This window comes from Cygnus olor, chromosome Z (assembly GCF_009769625.2).
Source record: "Cygnus olor isolate bCygOlo1 chromosome Z, bCygOlo1.pri.v2, whole genome shotgun sequence".
Taxonomy (NCBI): Eukaryota; Metazoa; Chordata; class Aves; order Anseriformes; family Anatidae; genus Cygnus; species Cygnus olor.
In genome coordinates, this window is record NC_049198.1 from 73,984,314 (window position 1) to 74,008,249 (window position 23,936).

The window sequence follows — 23,936 nt, forward strand, 5'->3', positions numbered from 1 at the left end:
ACCTGCAGCGTTTTGGAGCACCATGGAAAGATGTCTAAGGAGTTCTGCAGAAGTCATTTTGCCTCCAGATCTGGGCCTGTGCTGCATACACTTGGACTCGGTTATTTCCAAGCAGGGTCACTTTGATGCTGTCAACAGTGTGCCACAGTACCTGTATCATCCTGTTTTTTCATTAGTCGGGTGTTGCAGCCCCCCCATTATTCCAGGTAATGGAGAGTAATTGTCAGATGAAATTAATTCTGACGTACCTTCATCAACTTCTGCAGAGCTGCAGCAGAGGTGAATTTGGCCCGTGGATTTCATTGTTATATTAAGAAGCTGTCGGTGCCATGTACAGATGAGGGGAGCTGACACTGATGAGTTGGTGAAGCTAAAGTGTGCTATTTCACAGTGTTATTAAATAAATCATTCAAATTTCAGTGATGGTCTGCTCTTCATCCTCTTGAGTTCCTGACTTTGACTCTTACTGTATTTACCTTGTAAAAATGCTGCATGTGACTCTTAAGTATGATGGCTGAAGTTCAGGACTGGAAGTGGTTTGGTTAACCTCTACACCTTCCCTACAGGAAATATTCCAGCAAAGCGTAACTGTGTTATAGGTAAATATAACTTCAGTGAAAGAAGAGGAGTTGCAGCCTCTTATGCCAGGGTGAGTTTGGTGAACTGGGTCAATGCACTTGAGAATCACAGATAAAAAGTAAAAAATTACAAGGGGTATATTAGGGTGAAAAAGTGAACTGAGCTCTCATGGTAATTTATTTTGAATTCTACTGACAAGAGGTTTACAGGATTGGATCCCCTACAGATCTTCTTTTCTTTTGCACTTATTTCTTCAGTGGCAATCAGCAGCAGTTTCAGGTTCAGGAAAGTATCCCAGTATTGTTCAAATTATCATTGTACTTCATATACTCAATGCTTTCATGTTTTATAAGGTAAATTCTATCTGAATAAATGTGCAATTTTTCTGGAAAAAAAACCTACATGCTGGAGTTGATAATATCTCTGTAATTTAACATCTGATTTGAATTCTGAAGATCTGGTAAGTTTCTGGAGTATAATTCAAATAGCTGAAAAAAGCCTTTGACTGTGTCCAAATAAGGATAAACAAAAGCATCAGTGTCATATATTAGCTAGTGTTAGTACGGAGAATTTTGTGAAATCTAGTATACAGATGATATTTAGCACAGGCTAACTGATTCATTTTAAAGACAAGGAATAAGAGTGATTTTCATGTTACCCAGTTTAGCACATTTTAAAGTGAGAGTTCTTGTCTACAGCCAACTTTTGTATTGTTTCCACATTGTTTAACATATTGCTGTAATATTTTCCTTCAGACAAGCTTTCTTCTGACTGTGCAGTTGTCAGAACAGAGGATATAGGCAAGTTTCCTCAGATCTGCAAAGACACAGAGCATAACTAACGGTTCCATAGAAAAACACAGAATATCCTGAGTTGGAAGGGACCCACATGGATCATTCAGCCTAACTCCTGGCTCCACACAGGACCACCCAAAAATCAGACCCTATGTCTGAGAGCATTGTCCAAACACTCCTTGAACTCTGGCAGCTCAGTGCCATGACCACTGCCCTGGGGAGCCTGTCCCAGTGCCCGACCCCCCTCTGGGTGCAGAACCTTTCCCTAACACCAGCCTGACCCTCCCCTGTCCCAGCTTCATGCCGTTCCCTCGGGTCCTGTGGCTGTCCCCAGAGAGCAGAGCTCAGCGCCTGCCCCTCCGCTCCCCTCGTGAGGGGGCTGCAGGCTGCCATGAGGCCTCCCCTCAGCCTGCTCTGCTCTGGGCTGAACGAACCCAGGGACCTCAGCCCCTCCTCATATGTCTTGTCCTCTAGACCTTTCACCATCTTAATAGCCTTCCTTTGGACATTCTATAATAGTTTTATGTCCTTCTCATATTGTAGTGTCCAAAACTGAAAACTGTGCTCCACGTGGGGCTGCACCAGCACAGAGTCTGCCAAGTTGTGTATATAGCTTCTTATCTCCTTCATGTAATTTTTAACCCTTAGACATGTACCTGGGAGAAATTCACCATCTCAGCTGATGGGCACAGGTCAGCATCTAGCATAATTTTTGAACTCAGAAATATTACATTTGTAGGCAGCACGGAGAATCCTTCAGAGGTGTTCTCTGTTCCCTTTATGTTTATCTCCAACCTTTTACGCTCTCTTTCATCTTTTCTCTCGATCTTTCCCTGCAAGCGACCAGCACACCGTGTCACTGCACTCAGTGTTTAGCCCATCTTTCCCCTTTTGAACTGCTCTGTCGAGCAAAGAATGGCTCAAAACATGCAGCTACCTCACCACGGGCATGCTTAAGGATTCCTATATCCTCTCCAGGAGTATTCTTTCTTACCCTTCTGGGAATTCAATTCCCAGTGATAAGGCCATACTTCCTTAAGGTCCATTTTCCCACTCAGGATCTCTGAGACAGAGGATGGTCTTGAAAGAGAATCTTGGGAGCAGACTGGGGGCAACCCAAATTAAACGATGTTTAACCAGGAACAACCTGCTAGGCAAGATGTTCCAGCTCACACTCTGTTCTGCTCAGGCTTGTCCCAGCCAATGCTTACCTAGGACCTACGTGAAGACAAAGCCAAAAGCACTCTGAAAAGGCAGAAGAACAGAAAGAGATAATATAGTGCCTGATATCCATACTGTGCTGCTTTGACATTTGTTCTTTCTGTTCTTTTTGAAATTTTTCGTTAATAGTTCAATGTCAGTTGAACAGTCAATTGCTCACTGCTCACTTCATCATTTTATCAGTATGGCTTCTGATTTTTCCAGTCCTGACAGGTGATACTTATCTGTATTTTTCAGGAAACCAGAATTTTGTCAGTTCAAACTGATAAAGAAACGAAACTCTGCAGATGACTGACTTCTCCAACATGTTAAACTCTCCATTTACTGATACGCTGTTCTTCCACTGGGCTTCTGAAAATCTCGTTTGCATATCCTGACGAGAACACCATCACTGGCTGAACTGAATTTTTTGTCTTGCATTCTGAAACATTCAGCACATTTACAATTTTGGTAGTAAGTCTGGAAACAGGACTGATGGCAATAAAAGACAACATGTAAGAATCAACATTATTTTCAATTTATAGTACATGCCATAACGATACAAAACATGTAATTTTAAAAAGGACTGTTACATTCTTATGCTGAGGATACTCACTTTCTAGATTTACTGTAAATGGGAGAAAGAGATACACCAAGAATGTGACGTTAAAGGCCATGACCTTATGTTGATGAAGACGAGGAAGTATAGGGCTCTTCTCCAGTGTTTTACATCAAACCAGATAAATAGACTCTTTTTTTTTTTTCCATTTCTTTGGCAGGCACTTTCAAATGAGAATGGCCAGATACACCATTCAGAACGGTAAACAAGTGAACGGTCCAGCTGTATAGAAAATAAGAACAATAGACAGCGTGTTTGAGAATCAATACTGAGTGAGGAATAGAGGTGGATTCAGCAGCTATGAAAGGGAACTGGAGCCGAAATTAAAAACTTAGGAGGCAGCCTAGGTGGTCAGCCCAAGGGCCCATGCAGCTGACTAGCATAGTGGCTGACTAGCAGCAGGAGAGGCCATTTCAGGAAAACAAGCTGGTCTAACCACCACCTCTGGGCCACTCCTCAGCATTCACAATTGTATTAGGGATGCTAGAGAGCAATAAAACGTTAAAAAAGCCTTAACCTCAGGGTGAAGAGGTCTGAAGGAGAACTGTGTGGCCACTGCATATATCCGCAGTGGATCTCAGTGAGTACTAGCTCTACAGGTGTTTATGCAAGAGCTGTGCACATCCAAGCTGTACACATGCTCTACGGGAATTTGAAACCTCGTGAAACAGAGGCTTTCAGCATTGGCATAGGAAAGGCCAACATACTTGACCCTCTTCTTGAACCAATACCACAGATAAGGCATCAGGAACTACAGACAAGGGATAGACCAGGCAGCAAACAATTATCATTACATCTGGTTGCATTTTCATTTATTCATTTAACTGTTGCACAGTAACTTTAAGTTCCGTGTTTTAGCTTACTTTGTTTCTGCACCCATTTAGCTTACATTTCAAAAGATGGCTTTGAACTGTTAACAGGAGTGTAATCAGCACATGATATGCACTTGGACTGATATGTGAGCTATGAACATTTTTTCCAAGTAAACCCTTTTTTCTTACAGAAATATCGCCAATCTACTATTCATAATCTTGCACTGGTGTTAACAGGTTAATTTTCTGAATGCACAAATCAGTTTGATTTTAGTATTGTAGGTCTACATCCATAGCCCCACAAACATTTTTAGGGTACAGAAGTCCACGGTCACACCAACAGCTTTTAGCTAACTGATACCATAACTTATTTTCGCAGCACCAGTGTGTCTTCAGTTAACCAAATGCATGCTCCAGTCCTACTGTTCCACTGCTAGGTATGTAGCTAATTTTTCTCTTGGGACCTATGCAGTTAGAGAAGGATTTCATGATCTTTAATAAGAGAAATTAGTTGTTACTAAAATAATAGAGAGCAGTAATACTCCATGGGCAACAACATTGCTGGGAAGGACCTAATTTTGTCTATGAGCTCAAGCATTAGGCTTAATTATTTTGGTGTCACAGAACTTGATGATATATTTTCCACACTGATGTTCGAAACTCTGTCCTTATCATCCATCAAGCCTCCGCTGAACTACAGTGCATCACTCCTGGCTGGCATAACTCTTTGAGTGCTAACCGGGGACATCTGCAGTCCCTTAGTACCTCCAGAACCATCTGGGACCTTGCTCAGCTATAAAAGCATTATTTGACAGACATTTGTTTCCCCCTTTGGGACCATAAGGGGAAAAACTAGGTTTTGCAAAGCAAAATGAAAACCAAGAAAAAATCTAGTTCCTGGAAAGGCATGTCTGATGATCCCTGTAAATCCTGAAATCAAATCTATAGATCATCAAATATGTCCCCAGTGTACCGGACCCTGTGTGCATGCAGTGCTGTGACATGAATAACTTGCTGGGATACAACATAAACTTGAATTCAGAGTTTTCAAAAGGCATTTTCTCTCATTATGCTGTTGACTGTAGGCTAAAAGCTCAGATGGGGTTCCAAGCTAGGAAAGCGGTTTGATATGGATTGGAGTACTGCCTTGAAGGGACTATTTCATTCAGAGTAAATTAGGACAACTCTAAGGGAAAGTTTGTCTCCTAGACAGCCTGGAATGAGGAAAGGTGGCCTTGTGACTCCTCTGTTTTCTTTCACTTAGCTGCACTGTCAGTACAGGTAACACTAATGTCCTGATTCATTGTGCAATTTGTGTCACAGGCAGGATTTGGAGTACGTTTCAGTTGATACCTCTGCAGGATCTGTTAAGAATGCAGCGTTCACTGATACAAACCTCGCTGGATGAGGGTGCACATCTGCAGCCAGGGATTTGCCATGACAGACAAGACGATCACTCGATGTCCTTTCCAGTAGGACAGTTCTTTACATTAATCAGATTGGTCAGAAAGGTGCCAAAAAAAATATGTTTGTAAATATGACTGGGTGTTATACTTGTGTTATGACTTCTAGTTGATTAATTTAGAAGAAGCAATTTCTATGCATTTTGGTGGAATTTGAATTCTTGCTGCTATCCATCTACTCAAAATTATCTGAGTTGTAATTATAGGAATTAATTTGCAATTTTGACCAATGATCACTAACTTTATATGATGTCCACTACCACCTTTATAGTTTGTTGCCTTGTTTCTAAATGGACAATTCATACATACATTTTCCTTTGCAAAATGACAGTGGATGGTGCAAAATTTATTTATTTATTCACTCATTCATTCCTACTTTGGATAGCATCTGTTCTTGAAGAAATTTAAAAAAATGTAAAAACTGTCATTCTTTGTTCTTCATTCATGAAGAAATTCTCTCATATTTCAAATTCAGTCAGTCTCATTAAATAACAAGAGTTCTTAACTTTTGCAGTAAATCTTTTTGTTAGGCCCAGAGTCTCTCTTCTATATGAGGCAGATGTTAATTGGTCTGCTCTCGCATGTCATTTTCTATCCAGAAAGCTTTCCTCCTGACCTTCATATTTACCAATGGAAAATATTTTCAACACAGTGTTGCATATTACATTACAAAATTTTAGGTTCACGATATATTGTAGGAATCAAGAATAAAATGTTCTTCCATAGCATCAATATCTGTCAGTTTTGACTCAGTTCAGTGTTAATTATGAGATGTGGACCTGTGGAGCTATACCAGATAAACTATGTCTTTGGAATAATTTATTCTGGAGCTTTACACTAGGCTTTATTTACCCCTCACACGTAGAATGAATTCTAGTTCTTTTCTAGCTAGCAGCCTGAACAAATTTCTGATATTGTATTCAGAAATGATTTCTGATTTACTGATTTCAGTAACAGTGTTTTCAGCTGACAATGGTAGCATAGCTTCGCTGGCTTAATAAAACAAGAGAGAGAGATGGTACCTTGTTATTTATTACATATATGTATATATTTACTATATGTTCTAACAGTAATCATATAATCATTTTTCTAATGACCTTTGCTCTACTGTCTGCAGATATTTTAATGCCATTTTGACCATGAGCTTGTAAGCCAATTTAAAAATTTGTCTTTCTATATCAATTAGTCCTCCTCATTATTCTCAAAGTCCCAGAAATCCAACTCCCTGCTTAGGAGCACCATTTTTGAGGCCTTCAACTGCTATTATCTTCCGTATTAATGACATGATTATTTCCTATGCAGCCTGTCTCAAATTGTTTTCAATATCTATTGGTCTAATAGGAAAAAAAAAAGAAATAAAACAAGAGTGGAACATGAGTAACAGAAACAAAAAGAGAATACAAAACACATGGGAAAAAAAATCTGAAAACTGAAAGAATGATTAAGCTCTTAGAGTAAAATGAATAGGAAAAAGTAGAAAAATTGCTAAAACCAGAAGAATGCAAGAACTGCTGCAGTATACCAGTCCTTTCTTCAGTGCTGGTTCATGGCTGCTGAAGTAAAAGAAAAATACCCATGAAAAATGCATGCTGTTTGTATATTTCCCTGTTTGTTTCCTTCTGAACTTTCTCTCAGAATAATCATAGTACCAAAAAGGTAAATATGTTGAAGGTAGAGACCATGGATCTACAAAATTTAGCTCCATTCGCCAACCTAAATATGAGTTACCACAGCCTTTAACAAGTTAATTCCTCTTTTTCTACCAGCAAAAGGAAAATAACACTACTTGCCTACCTCGTAAGGGCACTGGAAGTTGTAGAAATTACAGTTATTACTGAAAAATAGGTTTGTACCTCCATTAGCAATTTTGAAATAGTGACTCTCACCTAACAATCTCTATCAGGGAAATTTCAGCTCTGAAGTCTCCTAAACAAACTAAGTAGAATAATGCAGATGGTCATATTTTTAATTCTTATTATGTATTATAGGAGCAGAATCTCTATGAGGTCTATTAATCTAATGACAGACAATGAAGAGATTTAAATTAAGCGATCAGCCCTGGTTAACATTAGCTAACACTAGTTTCAGCTGGTATGAAGTCCAGCATTTCACTCTTGCAGATGTTACCTGCATATGCAATCCTTAATTGTAAATAAGGTACATTTGTTCCTGCGACCATATATATCTGTAGAGCAAATGAGGAAAGGATTTATATAGCACAAATGACATTTTGACTTTGAACATGCTGTCAAATAGCCTCGTGTGATTTTCAAGACCATTTTCCTTTGGTTAATCCATCATTTCTTACTTGGCTTATCTCGCGATATTCATTTGTTGTAATACTTTGCAACCCAGGTACATTGCTCACCATTCAAAATTAAAGGCAATCAGAAACCAAAGTGGAAGAAATAGCATCAGAATTGAATCAAACTAAGCAGGATTTGTGAAACTGAAAGTACATCATGTTAATTCCATCAGTTCTAGAGATGTTACTTTTTTTCTTTAGAGAACATTACTAGCAGTGTTGCCTGAACTGCTTGATTGATCAATTAGTTGTGAAGGAAGTTTTCTTTCTTGGGACCAAAATCCAGGAAGAAGAGACGAAAAAGACCCTTCAGAGATCATTCAGTCCACCTCCTAGCTGAAGAAAGATTATTCTTCATGATCTTTGTTCAGGTTAGTTCTTTAAGTCCAACATTTAAGTCCTTTATTTTTGCTCTCAAAAATTATCAACATTTGATAATTTTGTAAATATATATTTACACATACTAATGTATTTAGAGTAAAAAATGGCCTGATGACCTGTATCTCTGTTTTAAGTAAATCAACATCTAGGTAGCAACACAAGGAACAAGACCTAATGCTTTCATATGGCAGGAACGAGAGAGGAAATGGGCATTTATTCAGAGTACAGGCAAGAGAAGGAGTGGAAAGGACAGAAACCATCACATTGGGGCCTGTTTTAAAGTAATTTTAGAACTATGGCAAACACATTTCTTTTGATAAAGAGGCACTCACTACAGTTTACTGAAATGACCCAGCTGATCCCAGACATCGTGAGAATATACTATGAGTCTGATCTACTTTGAAGACAGCCAAAAAGGCTAACGGATGTAGAAAAATGAAACTGCTAATCCCAGTTTGTCAATACCAGAAGCAGGATTGGAAACCACCCCCTACAGTATCCTGTCTACTAAGAGATTCATAGTATTTCATTGATACTGCCAAGCATAGCTTATGGATACCAACAGTTTTTCAATTTAAGCATTTTAGACCTTAACTTAACCTGAAGAGTTGGCTATGCTTACCATGAGTAAGCTGGTGAGCCCTGGACAGGGATATTCAGGTACACTGTTCATTTTTATGTTAATTAATACACAAATTACTTAACACTGTGTATGTTCAGTTCCAGGTCCATGGGTAATATTACCCGCTTGAGATACGTGCACAGTATAGCGAAAGCCTACTGCCTTCAAAAATCACCTCTAGTGGCAAGTACCTAGTTGCTGGCTGTCCTTGATTTTTACAGGGTCTGTACGTGAATATATGCTTACATAAACTTTAGTTTAAGTAAATGAATCCAAATATAAAGAAATTACGGCTTTGTTTTCTAGAATCTGCCAGTCATGGCAGCTACTCTGCTAAATTCAATGCAAAATCTGGGGCCCCAGCAGCCACTTTTTAAATGCGCTATGTCTTAAACCTATGATTCTGCCTGAGAAAATGCAAAGAGACAGTAACAAAGCTAAAATTAGAAATCAGGAGCTCAGGCTTCCAAGGCAATGCACATTACGTGACATTTTTTCAATAACACAGGCATTTTCTGTTAGCAAAAATGGCTTACAGAATATATTGCACAATGTAAAATCTTCCTTCAAAACTCAGGGCTGGAGGACAACATGGTGTTTACTTACCTAATTTCAAAACCCCAACATTTAAAAGAAACAGCCAAGATCAATATAAATAATTAATTCTAATAATGATTAAGTAATGACTATACGATCACAACTTGTAGTTCTGATGGCATCACCCAAGCCATTACAAGCCAAGCAGCTATACAACTGCTTTCAAAATTAATATATTCAGTCAAACTAATAATCTATGGGGGTACAGTAATCTCTTCAAAGCACATCACACAATTAAATGTTCTCCAGAATAATGGTTTAGTGGAACAAATCTTTTCTCAAATATACCTAATGTTTAAAATTATGGACTCACATGGAACATTTCATTTTTCATGAAGAGCTGTGAAAATTATATTTAAATATGAATCATGGTATATATTTGAAGAAGTAGGCTGCTAACAGCCAAAATCCAGCAAGTGGAATTTTGAGAACAAAGAGAAATGGTTTACCTCAGAATATTCCAGCAAAAAGCTTTGGCCTTCATGAGGTTTCCTCGCCCAGCAAATTACAAGCAAATTAGGAACTGCAACTGTTGGAGAACGCCACATTCTAACCAGCTAGAGCAATGCATTTTTGCATACGGAGCCTCTATGCTGAACACTGTGGGCTCCAATGATGATGGGACAGCTCATTTATTTTTTCTACAACAATTAAAGAACTCTTTAAAATACTAGTTTACAGCCAAATTGGTAAAGCCAACATTTTAATGTTCTACTTAAGTCTATCAAAATATTGTGCATTCTGTAATTACTATTGTTTAGATAGTTTAGTCATGCCGGACAAGACCTCACTACTGAAAAATGTTTGGTCTGATACTCATGAGCTTAAAAGTAATTCTTCTAGCATTTGTCCAGCACAGATAGATGCACATTTAGCCCACGAGGTGCACATTATCTGTCTAGCAGGCTTCCTAGCGAGGTGGTTGAGGTCCCCAGACCCGTCAGTGTTCAAGAGGCATTTTGACAACGCCTCCATTAATATGCTTTAACATTTGTTTAGCCCTGAAGTGGTCAGGCAGTTGGACTCGATTGTCGTTGAAGGTTCCTGTCAACTGAACCATTGTATTCTGTCCTGTAACACAGCCAAAGTAACAAAATCATTACAGAAATCTGCGTTAGGTATCTCCTGAACATAGCTCAGGATTCCAGTCTGGGTGACTGGAATCACATTTCTTCATATTTTCATCCACAAAACTATATAGCCATTTTGCATGACTTTTCTACTGCTGCTCAGGTGATCTGGCCATTTTAATTTCATGATCCCCCCTTCTTGTTTTCATTAGAGAAAAGTCATAATGTACAATTATATATTTATATTGCAGGCAGAGAACTCAGATTAAGTCTGCAAAACTAATTAGAAACATTCAAATAAAACTGGCGTTGTTGAGCTTCTGGCATAAGGCCAGCCTGAACTAAATTTATCTTGCTCAAACATCTCTTCTTTTTTGGATGGTGGGAGGAGGGGTCTGAGAGAGGGAAGAGCTTGATGAAGGGAAGGCCCTCCAGAGAGTTATGCCTCTGCTGCAGAGCGTGATGCCTGTTGCATCACCCACATGACCAAAAGACATGTAGGTGCGATGGGCTAGAGACCGACACACAATGTTTCACCCCTGGCTGTTTCTCTCTGGTGCTGCCTGGTTGTGCTGTGGCAGTCAGGGACTTGTTCTTCCCCCATGGAGCCACACCTTGCAGACTGGAAAAGGGATTTTTGAGGAAAAAAGTAATCACAGAATTTTAGAAATTTAGATGGCTTGAGTTGGAAGGGACCTTAAAACCATCTGATCCCAACCCTCTGCCATGTGCAGGGACACCTCCCACCAGCCCAGGTTTCCCAAAGCCCCATCCAACCTGGCCTTGAACACCTCCAGGGATGGGGCACCCACAGCCTCTCTGGGCAGCCTGTGCCAGTGCCTCACCACCCTTTGAGGGAAGAATTTCCTCCTCACATCTAACCTAAACCTCTTTTAGTTTAAAGCCATCACCCCTTGCCCTGTCAAGGAGCATTTCTTTAAGAAAACAAAGCCCTTGCGAATCATTGCGCCGGAGGGGGGTCGGACAGCCCGCCTGACGGCTGAACAGACAGACAGCCGGACAAACTAACAGACAGCTGCCCCACCCACCCCCCGCTGAGGCGCCACCGCCCCTCTGCGACCACGACCCTTGGGCCACCTGCCCCGCTCCGCGCATGCGCGCCCGCGCTCTCCCTCCCCTCCCCTTTCCCCTCTCTTCCCAGCGCCGCAGCGCAGCCCGCCGGCATCGTGCGCATGCGCGACGGGCGGCAGGCGGGGCGCTGCCAGGTGGGGGGGGGCTTCCCTCCAGCTTCCCCTCCCTTCCCCCTCCGCCCTGCTGCCCCCTCCTCCCCGCACCGCGCACCCTTGGGGGCCATCCCCGGTGTGGGGGGACCCGCTGCCGAGCCCCCTGCACCCGAGTCGGGTCGGGACGGGACGGGTCGGGCAGACTGGGGCAGGGCAGCCCCGTTCCCCAATCTCCCGTTCCTCCTTATCAAGGTAACGCGCACACGTCCCGCCGCGGGGCTCGAACCCGCGGCCGGGCGGGGGCGAAGGGACGGATCCTGCACCGTGGCGGTGCCCGGCGGGCACAGCACCCCGACAGGGCAGGGGGCAGGGGGCTCAGGCAGGGCCCCCCGGGGGCTCCCCCGCTGCCCCCAGGAGCCACGGGTCCGGAGGTGCCCGCTGGGTGCAGCCCAGGGGGGTCGCCCAAAAGCAGGGTGCTGTTTTGGGGTGGCATCCGCACCCCTGTCTGCCTCTGGTGTTGTCAGCACCTGTGATGCCATGGGGAGGTGAGATAAGTTGGTTGGTGGACACCACGGGGATCTGGTGAGCGGGGTGAGGATGGGAAGATGGGGACTTCGTCCTGGAGAGCCAACAAGGCTGGGGGAGCTTTGCTGGAGGTGGTCGTGCAGCCTGGAGAACCAAGGGCTCTTTGGGATCTTAGCAATGGGTATAAAAAAACGGTAGCAGGGAATAAAGAAGGAGGAGCCAGACTTTTCTCACCACTACCCTATGAAACGACAACCAACTTATTTTTTACGTTTAAACGTAAGAAAAAAAATATTTACTGCTATGGTAACCAAGCACTGGAACAGGTTCCCCAGAGGGGTTGTGGCATCTCCTTCCTTGGAGGTAATGGTAACCCAACTGGAAGTGATCCTCAGCAACCTGCTGGGGCTGACGCTGCTCTGAGCGGGGCGGTTGGGCTAGATGGTCTCCAGAGATCCCTCCGACCTCAGCCACTCTGCAATTCTCCAATGCGCCGCACTTGAAGAAACGCGCTTTTGTTTAAAATAAACAAAATGTTTCCTAGTGCTTTGTTATTTTGCTATTCAATTGCTATAAATCAATGCAAGTTATTTTTAGCATTCGTCTGTCAGTACTAACGTTTAGTTTGCTCTGCAGATGTCCTGTAGCATGGCTGTTGAGGAGGACTTTTTTCTGGAAGAAAAAAGATTCAGGCAGTACTGTGAAGAATTTATTAAACATTCGCAACAAATAGGAGATGGCTGGGAGTGGAGAACTACCAAGGTAAAAATAACCAAAGTGTTAATTTTTAGATACCCTTGCTGGCCTTTTTGAGCTGTTGGCAACCACTAGAAGCTAGAACATCCTTTTGGGTGGTTTGTATTGCATGAAATAAATGGCATTTTATTGAGCTGATCCAACAGCAAAAGAGCGCAGAGGTGGTTTATCTGAGGATTTAGGCCAAGGCATCTATTGAATAGAACTCATGAATCCAGAAACAACTGCTGGGATGGACTTTTTATGTAACAAAGGGGTAGGATAATTTCATGATTTCTGCTTTGATGACAAAATGCTTTTTAAGGTGTTATTCTGTCTTCATTTTCAGAATTCCCAAAGATGAGGAAAAAATTACAATTCTCAACAAGCCTATCTAATGGTTGACTGTGCTCGAAATCTGAAAAAAATACTTTTAATCTGAACTGCCTAGCTTCAGCTTCCAGCAGCTGGAACTTGTACATTGTCTTCGAATCTGGAGATCCATCTTTTATCAGAATTCTTCCTGTTTTAGTACTTCTGGATTCATAGAATCACAGAATCATAGAATGGTTTGGGTTGCAAGTGACCTTAAGGACTATCTAGTTCCAACTCCCCTGCCATGGGCAGGGACTGCTCTGCCAGACCAGGTTGCCCAAAGCCCCATCCAGCCTGGTCTTGAACACCTCCAGGGATGGGGCAACCTGTTCCAGAGCCTCACCACCCTCAGAGTGAAGAATTTCTTCCTCATATGTAATCTAAATTTCCTTTCTTTTAGTTTAAAGCCGTTCCCCCTTGTTCTATCCCTACGTCCCCTGACAAAGAGTCCCTCTCCAGCTTCCCTGCAGCCCCCTTTAGGCACTGGCAGGCTGCTGTGAGGTATCCCCGGGGACTTCTCTTCTCCAGGCTGAACAAACCCAGCTCCCTCAGCCTGTCTTCACAGTAGATGTGCTCCAGCACGTTGATCATCCTTGTGGCTCTCTGGACTTGTTCCAACAGGTCCCTGTTCTTCTTGTGCTCGGGTTCCAGAGCTGAGTGCAGGGCTCCAGGTGGGGTCTCACGAGAGCAGAGGAGAGGGGGACAATCCCCTCCCTCGCCCTGCTGGCCACGCTGCTTTTGGTGCAGCCCAGGGTATGGTTGGCTTTCTGGGCTGCAAGCACACATTGCTGGCCCACGTTGAGCTTCTTGTCACCCAACACCCCTAGTCCCTTCTCTTCAGAGCTGTTCTCAATCCATTCTCCAACCAGCCAGTATTTGTGCTTGGGATTGCCCCAGCCCAGGTGCAGGACCTTGTACTTGGCCTTGTTGAACTCCATGAGGTTCGCACAGGCCCACCTCTCAGGCCTGCCCAGGTCCCTCTGGATGGCATCCCTTCCCTCCAGCGTGTTGGCTGCACCACACAGCTCAGTGTCATCAGCAAACTTGCTGAGGGTGCACTCGGTCCCACTGCCCATGTCACTGACAAAGATGTCAAACAGCACCGGTCTCAGTACTGACCCCTGAGGAACACCACTTGTCACTGATCTCCACCTGGACATTGAGCTGTTAACCACAACTCTTTGAGTGTGACCATCCAGCCGATTCCTTACCCACCGAGTGGTCCATCCATCAAATCCATGTCTCTCCTCCAAGTATGAGACAAGGATGTCATGGGGACAGTGTCAGATGCTTTGCACAAGTCCAGGTAGATGGTGCCAGTTGCTCTTCCCCTATCCACCAATGCTGTAACCCCATCATAGAAGGCCACCAGATTTGTTAGGCAAATTCAGATTGATTCACCCCTTAACCTTGTCTGTCTTAAGCAAAACACATTGACCTTCTTGACTGTTTGGCATGTTTTCCAGTGTTCCTGTGGATCCTTGAATCCTTTCAATATGTCAACATTGTTCTTTGGCCATGGTCAGGACTAGATGATCGGTATTGTATCACTGTGAAGTCCAAATCTTTCTACTAAAGGGTGGCTTTAACATTTTAAACTAAAATATCACGTGGAGTATTCCTGTTCAGCTAATTATCAATAAACCAAATGCAGGGATTTTGTGCCTAAGGATCTAATCCTTCATCTTGCAGTCTTTGTTCTACATGTGTGACTTTATATATTTTGTGTTTAAATACATGTTAATTACTTTCATACAGCAACCAGAAGAATCTGTATTAGTGATCAATGCTCATTATTTTTTGCTTTCCCATCATTTTTAAACCTCACCAATAACAATTACATATTGTTTCTAGGTCATTAACCAAAATTTGAAATAGACTAGTCCCACAGGATCCCATTAGAATCACTTCTTCATGATGATTCCCCATTTTTAAAGTTACATTTGAGATCTCTGAATTAATCGTTTTTCGTCCTTAGTAGGTGTCAGATTAGTTTGGGATTATTATAATTTTTAATTTCTGCTTTTGGAATCAATGGCTATCTTATGGAAGTCTGCATGTATCTTGTATAATATTTATCAAGCAATCTCATCTTTTTAAGTTACCATAACAAAAATCTATTTTTCTTAAATAATTCCAGTTAATGAATATATTTCATTAATGATTGAATTCCATATGAAGTCTTTGCTTGGGATGATGTCAAGCTAATGTGTGTATAGCTACGCAACTTTGTCAATACATACTTCTAAAGAAATATGGCTATGTGCTGGCCTTCTCCCAAGTTCTCTGAAACTTCCACAGTGCTCACAGACTTGAAGTACATCAGCAGTTCGTATGTGCTGATTTGAGAATACCTAATTATAGCCACTTCATGCTAATGTCCTGCTTAACTACTCCTGACATGAAGAATCTGTAGTGCTTATGGCACATGGCTACACTGTTTGTATTTTATCTCCAGTACAACAGAAATACTTGTATATGTCTTGTTCCCTGTCCTTTCATGAATTTTGGGGAGAAAAATCATGCTTGTACCATTTTGAAATGCAGAAATTCCCAGAGTAAATACATAATATCATTACCATATAATTGTATGGAGGGGTTACCATTTGTAACCCCTTCATCACAGATAAAACAATTTCAGTAAGAAGCGGGATTTTGGCCTTAGATACATTCTTTTCAGAAGTTTTTAAAACAGTGCAGTTGTTAGCCAAGTGTTACAATGTACCCTTTCTTGCAGCCAACCATTTGAAACTTTAGATTTTGGTCCAAGGTTCTATTTATGAGGGATTTATTCAACAAAGAAAGATGCTATGAGCCTCTATTGGGAATTCAATACATAGGTCAAAGATTGAACTTTCTGTGAAATATGAACCTTTGCTGGAAATAGCAAAATGAGATAGATTCTTGTTCTCATGTATAAAAAAAATTGTGAGTGGATTTTTTTTTTTAATGGACCAAGTTGGCAACTCTGTACTTTCAGAGTGTGATAAAAACCTGGCCACTGAGACCATTCATTTATCCTATATTATCTGTGAAGGAAATTCTTTCGTTAAAAAAGTATCTCATTGTCTTTTTGCATTTTTTTTTTTTTTTTTAACAGTGTATGTGTTATGGGCAGTTTGGGGCACTCAGTTTTGCTGATGTAATGCACTTGGATCCCATTCCTCATTCCATGCTCACGTGAATAGACCCATTGATGGCAATAAGACCACACAAGTAAATCAGACTTGTAGAACTGTGTTCTTGTGTTCCCGTGTTTTCAGTAGAGATTAAATTTAGGTGATGAAATGCTCATTGTTTTTGCCAAGCTGCTTTTGTGGCATAGGCTTACACGACCCAAGCAGAATCCTGTATTCTTAGCTGTAAGTGAAATGTTCTAAATTGTGTCATTTTTATAATCCCTCTTTTTCTCCCAGAAAGAAAGCTGTATAAAAAGCTAAGAGAGCCTCTGTTGTAGGATCTGATGGACCTCAATTTAGATAGTAACACTGACTTTTATTAGGGATGGATAATTGAATCTCATCTGTGATGGCTGTCCCACTGTTTGCTTTCTGTTTTGTTTTCTGTTTTTTTTTCTTTTTTTTTTTTTTTTTCTGTTTTAAATACTACAAATCGTATTTAGTTAGGTTAATCTGGGTGGTCATATCAAAGGCTGTGTCGGTTCACTTTTGTTTATGATTCTTTAAAGACAACTGCAAAAGAAAGGGACTCCTTTTCCACATTCATGAGGATCAAAATCCTTACTAAAGTGTTGATTAATTTATAGGGCAGAAGTGTACAAATTATGTACACAGAGTGCAACGGGAAGGATGCTCCTCTTTCCAGCCACCTCTCCACTGACCTCTGTCAAATATGGAGACTTCTAACTCTGGGTTTCCAGCTGTATTTAGCTACTTTGCATGGCATTCAAATACTATAGAGCGCAAAGACTATATGGCTTTGGCTCCTTTCCCCTCACTGGAAAAACTGGTTCAGGGAGGTGAATGTTATATCCAGCCCTTCTCTGGCAAAGCTCATTGTGCCTTGGGGTGTTTCACCTCTGTGGGTGGTGGTAGTACTTTCTTTGCTGCTCTTAGGGTGATAAATACCAGTGTAGGTAGCTGTACTCCTGCTAATGCTTGCATGAAACTCCCCAGGGAGAGACTTGAGAGGGTGTTGAGAATGAATGGATTGGCTTTTGTATCACCAAGATATGCCTAATTTTTTCCACCTCTATTGTCCTCTGCATGCGTGGTTCTTCAGAGCCAGGATACAGTTGGTTGGTTGTACAACCAGGACAGCCAGCAAAGTTTGGCAGATTCGTCCTCTCGATGAGCAATATAATTGCTCATAATATGATTCACGCTTAAAAATTCACAGGCAAAAACACATATAGATGGCATTATTGTTTTATTTAAGGTGTGAAACTTGATAAGAACAAAGTACATGTATAGGCATAACAGATGTTGGAGGTACATATTTATATACTGCAGTGTCACTGAAAGGAGAGAACTAGTGTGTCCGGATAAAACCTGTGTTGATTTAAAGGTCAAAATACACGAAATAAACTGTGTCAGAAATGATAGATTAACCGAAGAGTTAAATTATGGTTAAATTTGCGGCCTTGTCAAGCAATTTAATGCTACATTAATGAATTTTGTAGAGAGACTGTTTTGAATAGAATCCTTTTTCATCAGATGTTGCACATGTGCTTTCTGTGTTTGTCTAAAATAAAATGTAATGAAACAGCTAATAAAACCCCAATTTATTTGTTTCCTTTGAGAAATATGTTCTTAACATGCAACTACTGTTCTTTGTGTTCTGTATACTCTCTCTCCCTTTCAGAGTGTATGTTTTTCCAGTGATCTGTTAGTAAAGTTTTTTCTCTCTTCTTTGAATCGAAAAAATGTTTTTTATATATGTGTGCAGATAGTAAAGTCAGCAAAGAGGGAAAGCTCCTAAAAGCTTCTCCTACCACTCAGAATTGCACAAGGGCCTTTTACAATGGTAGACCATGTGGTATGGGAAGCAGAATGATAAAAAGGGAGTTGGGAGAAGGTAAAGCTTTGCTGTTTTCTCTTGCATTTGACCCTCAGAAGTGATCAAGAGGAGGGAAAAAAGCTGTCACTCTACACATTCAAATTCTGAAGTTGTTTTAGTTCTTTTTTAAGCTCTGTTTACCATGTAACTTTCATAAAGTCCTAAAGTAAAACAAGCTACTAAGAATTGGGAAATTTATACTGGTATGGTCAATGCCTTGCAAGTTATTAGCTACCCATCTTTTCATGACCTTCGTGCACTGTCTTCTGATTCCTTGGCAGTCACCCTTTCTCCCAAAGTATCAGTTATCTCATTAAGTTAATTACTATATTGAAATTTATTTTCACTTTTCACATCTATGACTTCCTTTAACACTGAGAACTAGTGTAAACTATCTGTGAGAAGATGCTGAAAAGCAATGCAGTGGTTGGTTCCTGTAAAAAGACTCGGAGCTTGTGCCTAAATGCTATGCTGTTTATTTTCTAGAACAGTGATAGCATTCAGCATTTTGGTTACAGATTTTTTATTTTTTATTTTTATATTTCTGAGCACAGGACCTTGCTGATGGTTATCTCAGTAAAACACAGTTCCGAACAACAAACAGAGGCATCCCACCAGATCTCAAGGAGAAAAACAGTGATAACATTGAACAAGCGTTGTTTCTGCATGTTGAAGTAAGTAGAGATTTTAGACTTCTGAGTTAATAAAAGAAATCATGAACAGGATTTTAAAAAATATTATGTTATTAAATTAAGTCCTTCCAGAAAGATTTCAGATCTTAAGTTATGGTGTGCAGTGGCTTTTGGTTATTCTTCATTCAGTTCTTCTTGTTCATGTGTGCAGCTAACTTGGAGGTGAAAATTGGCAGGAAATGGAAAGGCTCTAGCATGTATATTTGTATATATATATATATGTATGTATGTATAGTTTCATCGTGGAGGGACAATATTTCTTAGTACATCAATTCGCTAACATTAAAAAAAACTTTAGTTTTTTGAAAAAGATAAGGCGTCATTATTTAGTTATCTTAGAGGCAAAAATTAAAAAATTAAAGAAAACTTTCAGGTTTATGTTCATTTGAAGTGATATTCTGAAGAAATAAGATGTGAATAAGAGTTTTATACTTGTATACTTATTTTCTGCTGTGAGAATTCTTACCAAATATTAAAAATATTGAGCAATTTTTTGAAACCAGTAGTGGGAAAGAAAATATATTAGGTGTTCTTTGAGGAAAAGAAACTGATTTCTTCCAGAAAATGAATCTTGTTCATTAAACTGAGGGTGACTGATTAGAATAATTATTTGCTTGTTTGACTCTGCATTAGACCTCCAGATTATTGACTAATCAAGATATAAACAGCAGAAATTCACTCACTTGTTTTCTTGTTATCATACATATGAAAAGAACTTTTGGATTATAATTGCCTGAAAACAATGGATTCTTTATATTATAAACCACTGAATAGATTGACAGAGTGTATTTTCCAGTTACCTTTCCCTGTAACAATTCCTTTTCTTTTCTCATCATCACACTGATTTTTTTCTTTTTCCCCACAGAGACTCTGGTACAGGGTCTAAGATAAGTATTCTTTTGGCCTGATTTCTAAGGAAATGCCACTTAAAACAATCATACCATCTACTAGGTAGTTGTTTCTACTGATTTTTCAGTTCACTCATGGATTTCAGCCGTGGTTTGAAGAGGGGTAGATACTTCAAATCCTAAAAATTTTGTGAGAACTGATGTCTGAATAGGTGAAATATGACTTTTACTGGTAGGTATAAGGCTGATCTTCATGCTCTGTTTGGCTGATCAGTGCAAGTACAGGACTGGACTGACACAGCACCTGGGTCCCTCAGGGTACCATGAGGAGCAGCTAGGGTTGAAATGACACAAGTAAGTTGCTAACAAGACTTAGTCCTGTTGCTGTTAACACAGCTTGTTCAGTACTCTGAAAAAAGTTAGAAAACTTTACAACCCCACTGCTGGTACACCAGATTTGATACAAATTGAAATCCATAGAATCTTTAAAATCATTACCTTATATTTGTTTGATAGCTACGAATTAATAGCATTTGTTTGATAGCTGCAAATTAATAGCATTAATGCATCTTAAGCATTTTAGGTTTTCCTTTAATTTAAATTCTAGTGTTCCTTAAAATGAAGGCTAGTATCAGTGCTTCAGAGGTTGTTATTTAGCTGTCACTACAACAAGGTTTGTGTACTTTAGTCCTGGCTTGTAAGAACAGATTAATATTCATATTCAAAATTGCTTTTTATTACTGCAACTGTTTTAATAATGAATCGAGACTTCATTACAGAATGTATTTTAAAAAAGCATCTTGTAAAGCTGTTTAGTTCTTCCTCTAGAAAATGGTATCAGCTATAGAAAGAGTGTCACAACAAAAGAAAAGGCTTCAGTCTTTAATGTACTGACATATAGTTTTAGGTCAAACTCTATGGTTTATCTTGAAATATTGTGACAGATTTATATATCTTGAATCATAGACATGTCTAGGTTGGAAGGGACCTTGAACATCAACTGGTCCTCTTTGAGGAGAAATCTTTGTTCATGTTGCATATTAGCAATAAAGATGAAGAATCAAGCAGGAGGCAGGTCTTAGAAGAGTATGTAGGTTATAAGACCTAATAGTATGCATAAGAAAATATTGTCTCCTTTCCAAAATATTAGTTGCCCAACAAAGATTATGTCAAATTTATATTCTTCATTGAACTAAAGGGCAACCAGGCTGTTAAAAGTGTAGCTATTTAATCTAGAATTTTGTAGAAGCAAACTGATTAGTTAGAGAATGAAATTTGCTATGGACGTGTAAAGTAAAACTATGTATTGAAGGCTAAGCAGAAAGATGGAAGCAGTGAGTTCAGGGGGATAAGAAGAAACGAGTGCATGCATGAAAAATATGCTTTTTTTTCCACAGATAAAGACTGTGAGAGCCTTGTTGCAGTAACAGTCTATTATTTAAATAGGTTTTGTTTTGTAAAAGTACACATTGCATGCATAAATCACATGGTTTTACAGAACTACTACAGTCTTTTAAAACACTTTATTGAAATAGATTCTGATGAGTAGACTTGAACAAAAGTGGGGGTTTTGATAGAACTAGCAAAGTCCTCCATGGTTATATGCAGTCAGTGTTTAGCATATTTTTTAGTATATTTTAGAAAATGTATTTTTATATATTTGAAACCTAAGGGAGCTCTAAGTAACAATTATAGTTGCTTTTGCAAAATATGTGGCCACTGACTGATAGTTTTGCATTTCAGAATTTTCAATTTTCAAATTACTGTTGTGATCTAGATCTTTGCTATATCGTATCTCTATTGTTTGTGTGTTACTGAGATATTTCCATCTGATCTTCTCCTTCAGTGTGTGGTTGGAGATAGGACACAGTTTTATGTAAGGTAGTTAATTAGGAACAGTCGGAAAGGAAAAATTAGGAAATTAAAAGTCCTTGTAATCAATATCCATTGTTAGGAACAACAAGCATTGACAAAAAGACAAGGCAAAAATGTATTGAAGTATATGGCATGTCAAAAAAGGCCACAAGATTTCCCTCCAGAGTGTTCCTGGGAAATCCAGTTCAGAGATTACGAATGGAATGTTGGTTTTGGCAGGCAAAGTGAAAATTAGGAGGAAGATAATGAAGGCAAAGTTTTGAAGCTGCTTGAAAATATAGGAAAGCTATCCATAATAAGGGTAGAACTCTCATTTAAGTAATTGAACCAGAGGTGACATTGAATAATCCAGTGGGTATATCCTGTTACAGCAAAGATGACAAATACAGTGTTGAAACTACAGAGAAACAAAATACTTTTCTGTTTGTTTTTAATCTGTCAAGAGATACTAAAGTATAATGATACAGTGCAAAAGATATGCAGAATAGTTGAATTAAAGTAACCTTATTAAAACAGAAAATCAATGATTGGATATCATATTATCAAAAATGTGCTGATATCATGGGATCCCCATGGAAACTGATCAAATTATTTGAAAAGTTTATTTCAGTTCATTGGTCATGGACAGTTAACTTTTTCAACATTCCATCCCATTCTCTGCTATCTAAATATTTGGAGTCTTCGTGGTGAGGGATTAATGAATAGCTATGTATTCTGGTCTTTTCTGCACAGCGGTCTGTATTATGTGGTGTGCTTGGTTCCATTTACACAACTTGTGTTTTAATAAAGAGAAGAAAAAGCATCAGAAGACCAAGAATAAAATCCTGTGTAGGTTTCTTTCTGCTGTTTTTAGATAGATGCAACATAAAGCTTGTCACTTACATCTTTTTTTCAGCCTGAGGAGGTGAAAAAGCAGTTTTCTGTATAAATCAGTCAACCTATTTTAGGGGAGGATGAATCTAGAAGAGTCTATTTTTCTTCATTGATCAAGGAAAGCTAGAAGATGGTTAACTCGGATGTTGTTGTCTGCATTTTGTTATATAAATTTTGTACAACAAAGTATGGATGAATGTTCATTAAAGGCCACAGCAGTTATTGCTGTTGATTTCACTTGGACAGTAAAGCTTGTACTTAGTTCAGGACTGTAAGGATCAGCCATTGGAGCAGCTTGCATTGAGAGTCCTTGCATTGAGACTGGCATTCTTGACTTCAGCTGGACACTTCATTTTTTTTACAGTGGGATGCTCTGGCCCTTGTGATACCAGTGGTCAGAGCAGGCAGTCACAGTTGGCATGTGTGATGGAGCTGTACATACTGGTGTGGCAAAGTACTTCTGATGGCTCATCACCATTTGGGGGGGGTGTGTGTGGAAATTGCTGTATTCCAGCTCCTGCGGGAACTTCTTGCTTTCACGGAGATTCCTGTGTTGCAGGTGCTGTGAGTTACTAACGACAAGCTGATTGGCAGTAGGTTTCTGTAATGTGAGGCTGCCTGCTCTGTTGGACCAGCAGGAATGCAGCAGAAGCTAAGAACAGGTTTGGGAGCCACTGTGCTGCAAGTTGGCATGCTATCTATTACAAAGCAGGTTTTCCCTTTTCTGGAACTTGAAGGCCATGCACATAGTAGTTAATTGATGGTTGCTTCAGCTCGTTGGCAAGGCTGCAGGATTCAGGCTGTCTCCTCGTTATCCTTTCACATGCCAGAGAGCCTTTGACATCTGCTAGTTTCCAGACACACTCTTGCTAATTCCTGAGCTGTCTTAGGCAGTAGAGGAATTGTCTCATGAACTTATATGAGGGCTGCGTAGGGTGTTGGAAGCTGTGAGAGGGTACAATTACTTGCTTTTAAGTAGGTACAGTGTTAGAGCCATGAGTTGGATTTTGTTCATTGTATTCAAATGACCCTTAGAGCCAGCTTAGGTTAAGATAAATATGAAGAAGGTTTTACATCTGCATAGACACACTGAAACTTTAAACACAGGATGTTTGGAGACAGGTAAGCTTAAATGCTAATACCTACTTAGAGCGGTTTCAGAATGTTTTTCTCTTTGTACTTGTTGGTAACTGAGATGTCAAGCCATTTTTCTAACCATTGCCCGGTTGTCCTGTTTTATGCAGACCCTCTCTCTTTCCGTTTATTGTCTTACTAGAAAAGAATTGAGAATGTTTCTCTGGAAAGCCATTCTCTGATTTCTGTGGGTTTAGTTTAACCAAAATGTTTGTCTTCACATGAAAAAGGGAC

At 40.0% G+C, this 23,936-nt stretch overlaps 1 protein-coding gene across 2 annotated transcripts in view; it reads left to right on the plus strand.

The window, feature by feature from the left end:
• Positions 1-11,620: 11,620 nt before the first annotated feature.
• ATG10 (autophagy related 10) overlaps positions 11,621-23,936 on the plus strand; it is an 83,235-nt gene continuing 70,919 nt past the window's right edge. The window contains exons 1-3 of one of the 2 annotated variants that reach the window (XM_040541301.1): positions 11,621-11,878; positions 12,788-12,913; positions 18,835-18,954. In XM_040541301.1, the coding sequence (XP_040397235.1) occupies positions 11,636-11,878; positions 12,788-12,913; positions 18,835-18,954 (489 nt within the window). In that variant the 5' untranslated portion in view covers positions 11,621-11,635. Of the gene's footprint in view, positions 11,879-11,930; positions 12,172-12,787; positions 12,914-18,834; positions 18,955-23,936 lie in introns of those variants that run through there. The other variant, XM_040541302.1, reaches the window with a different exon arrangement.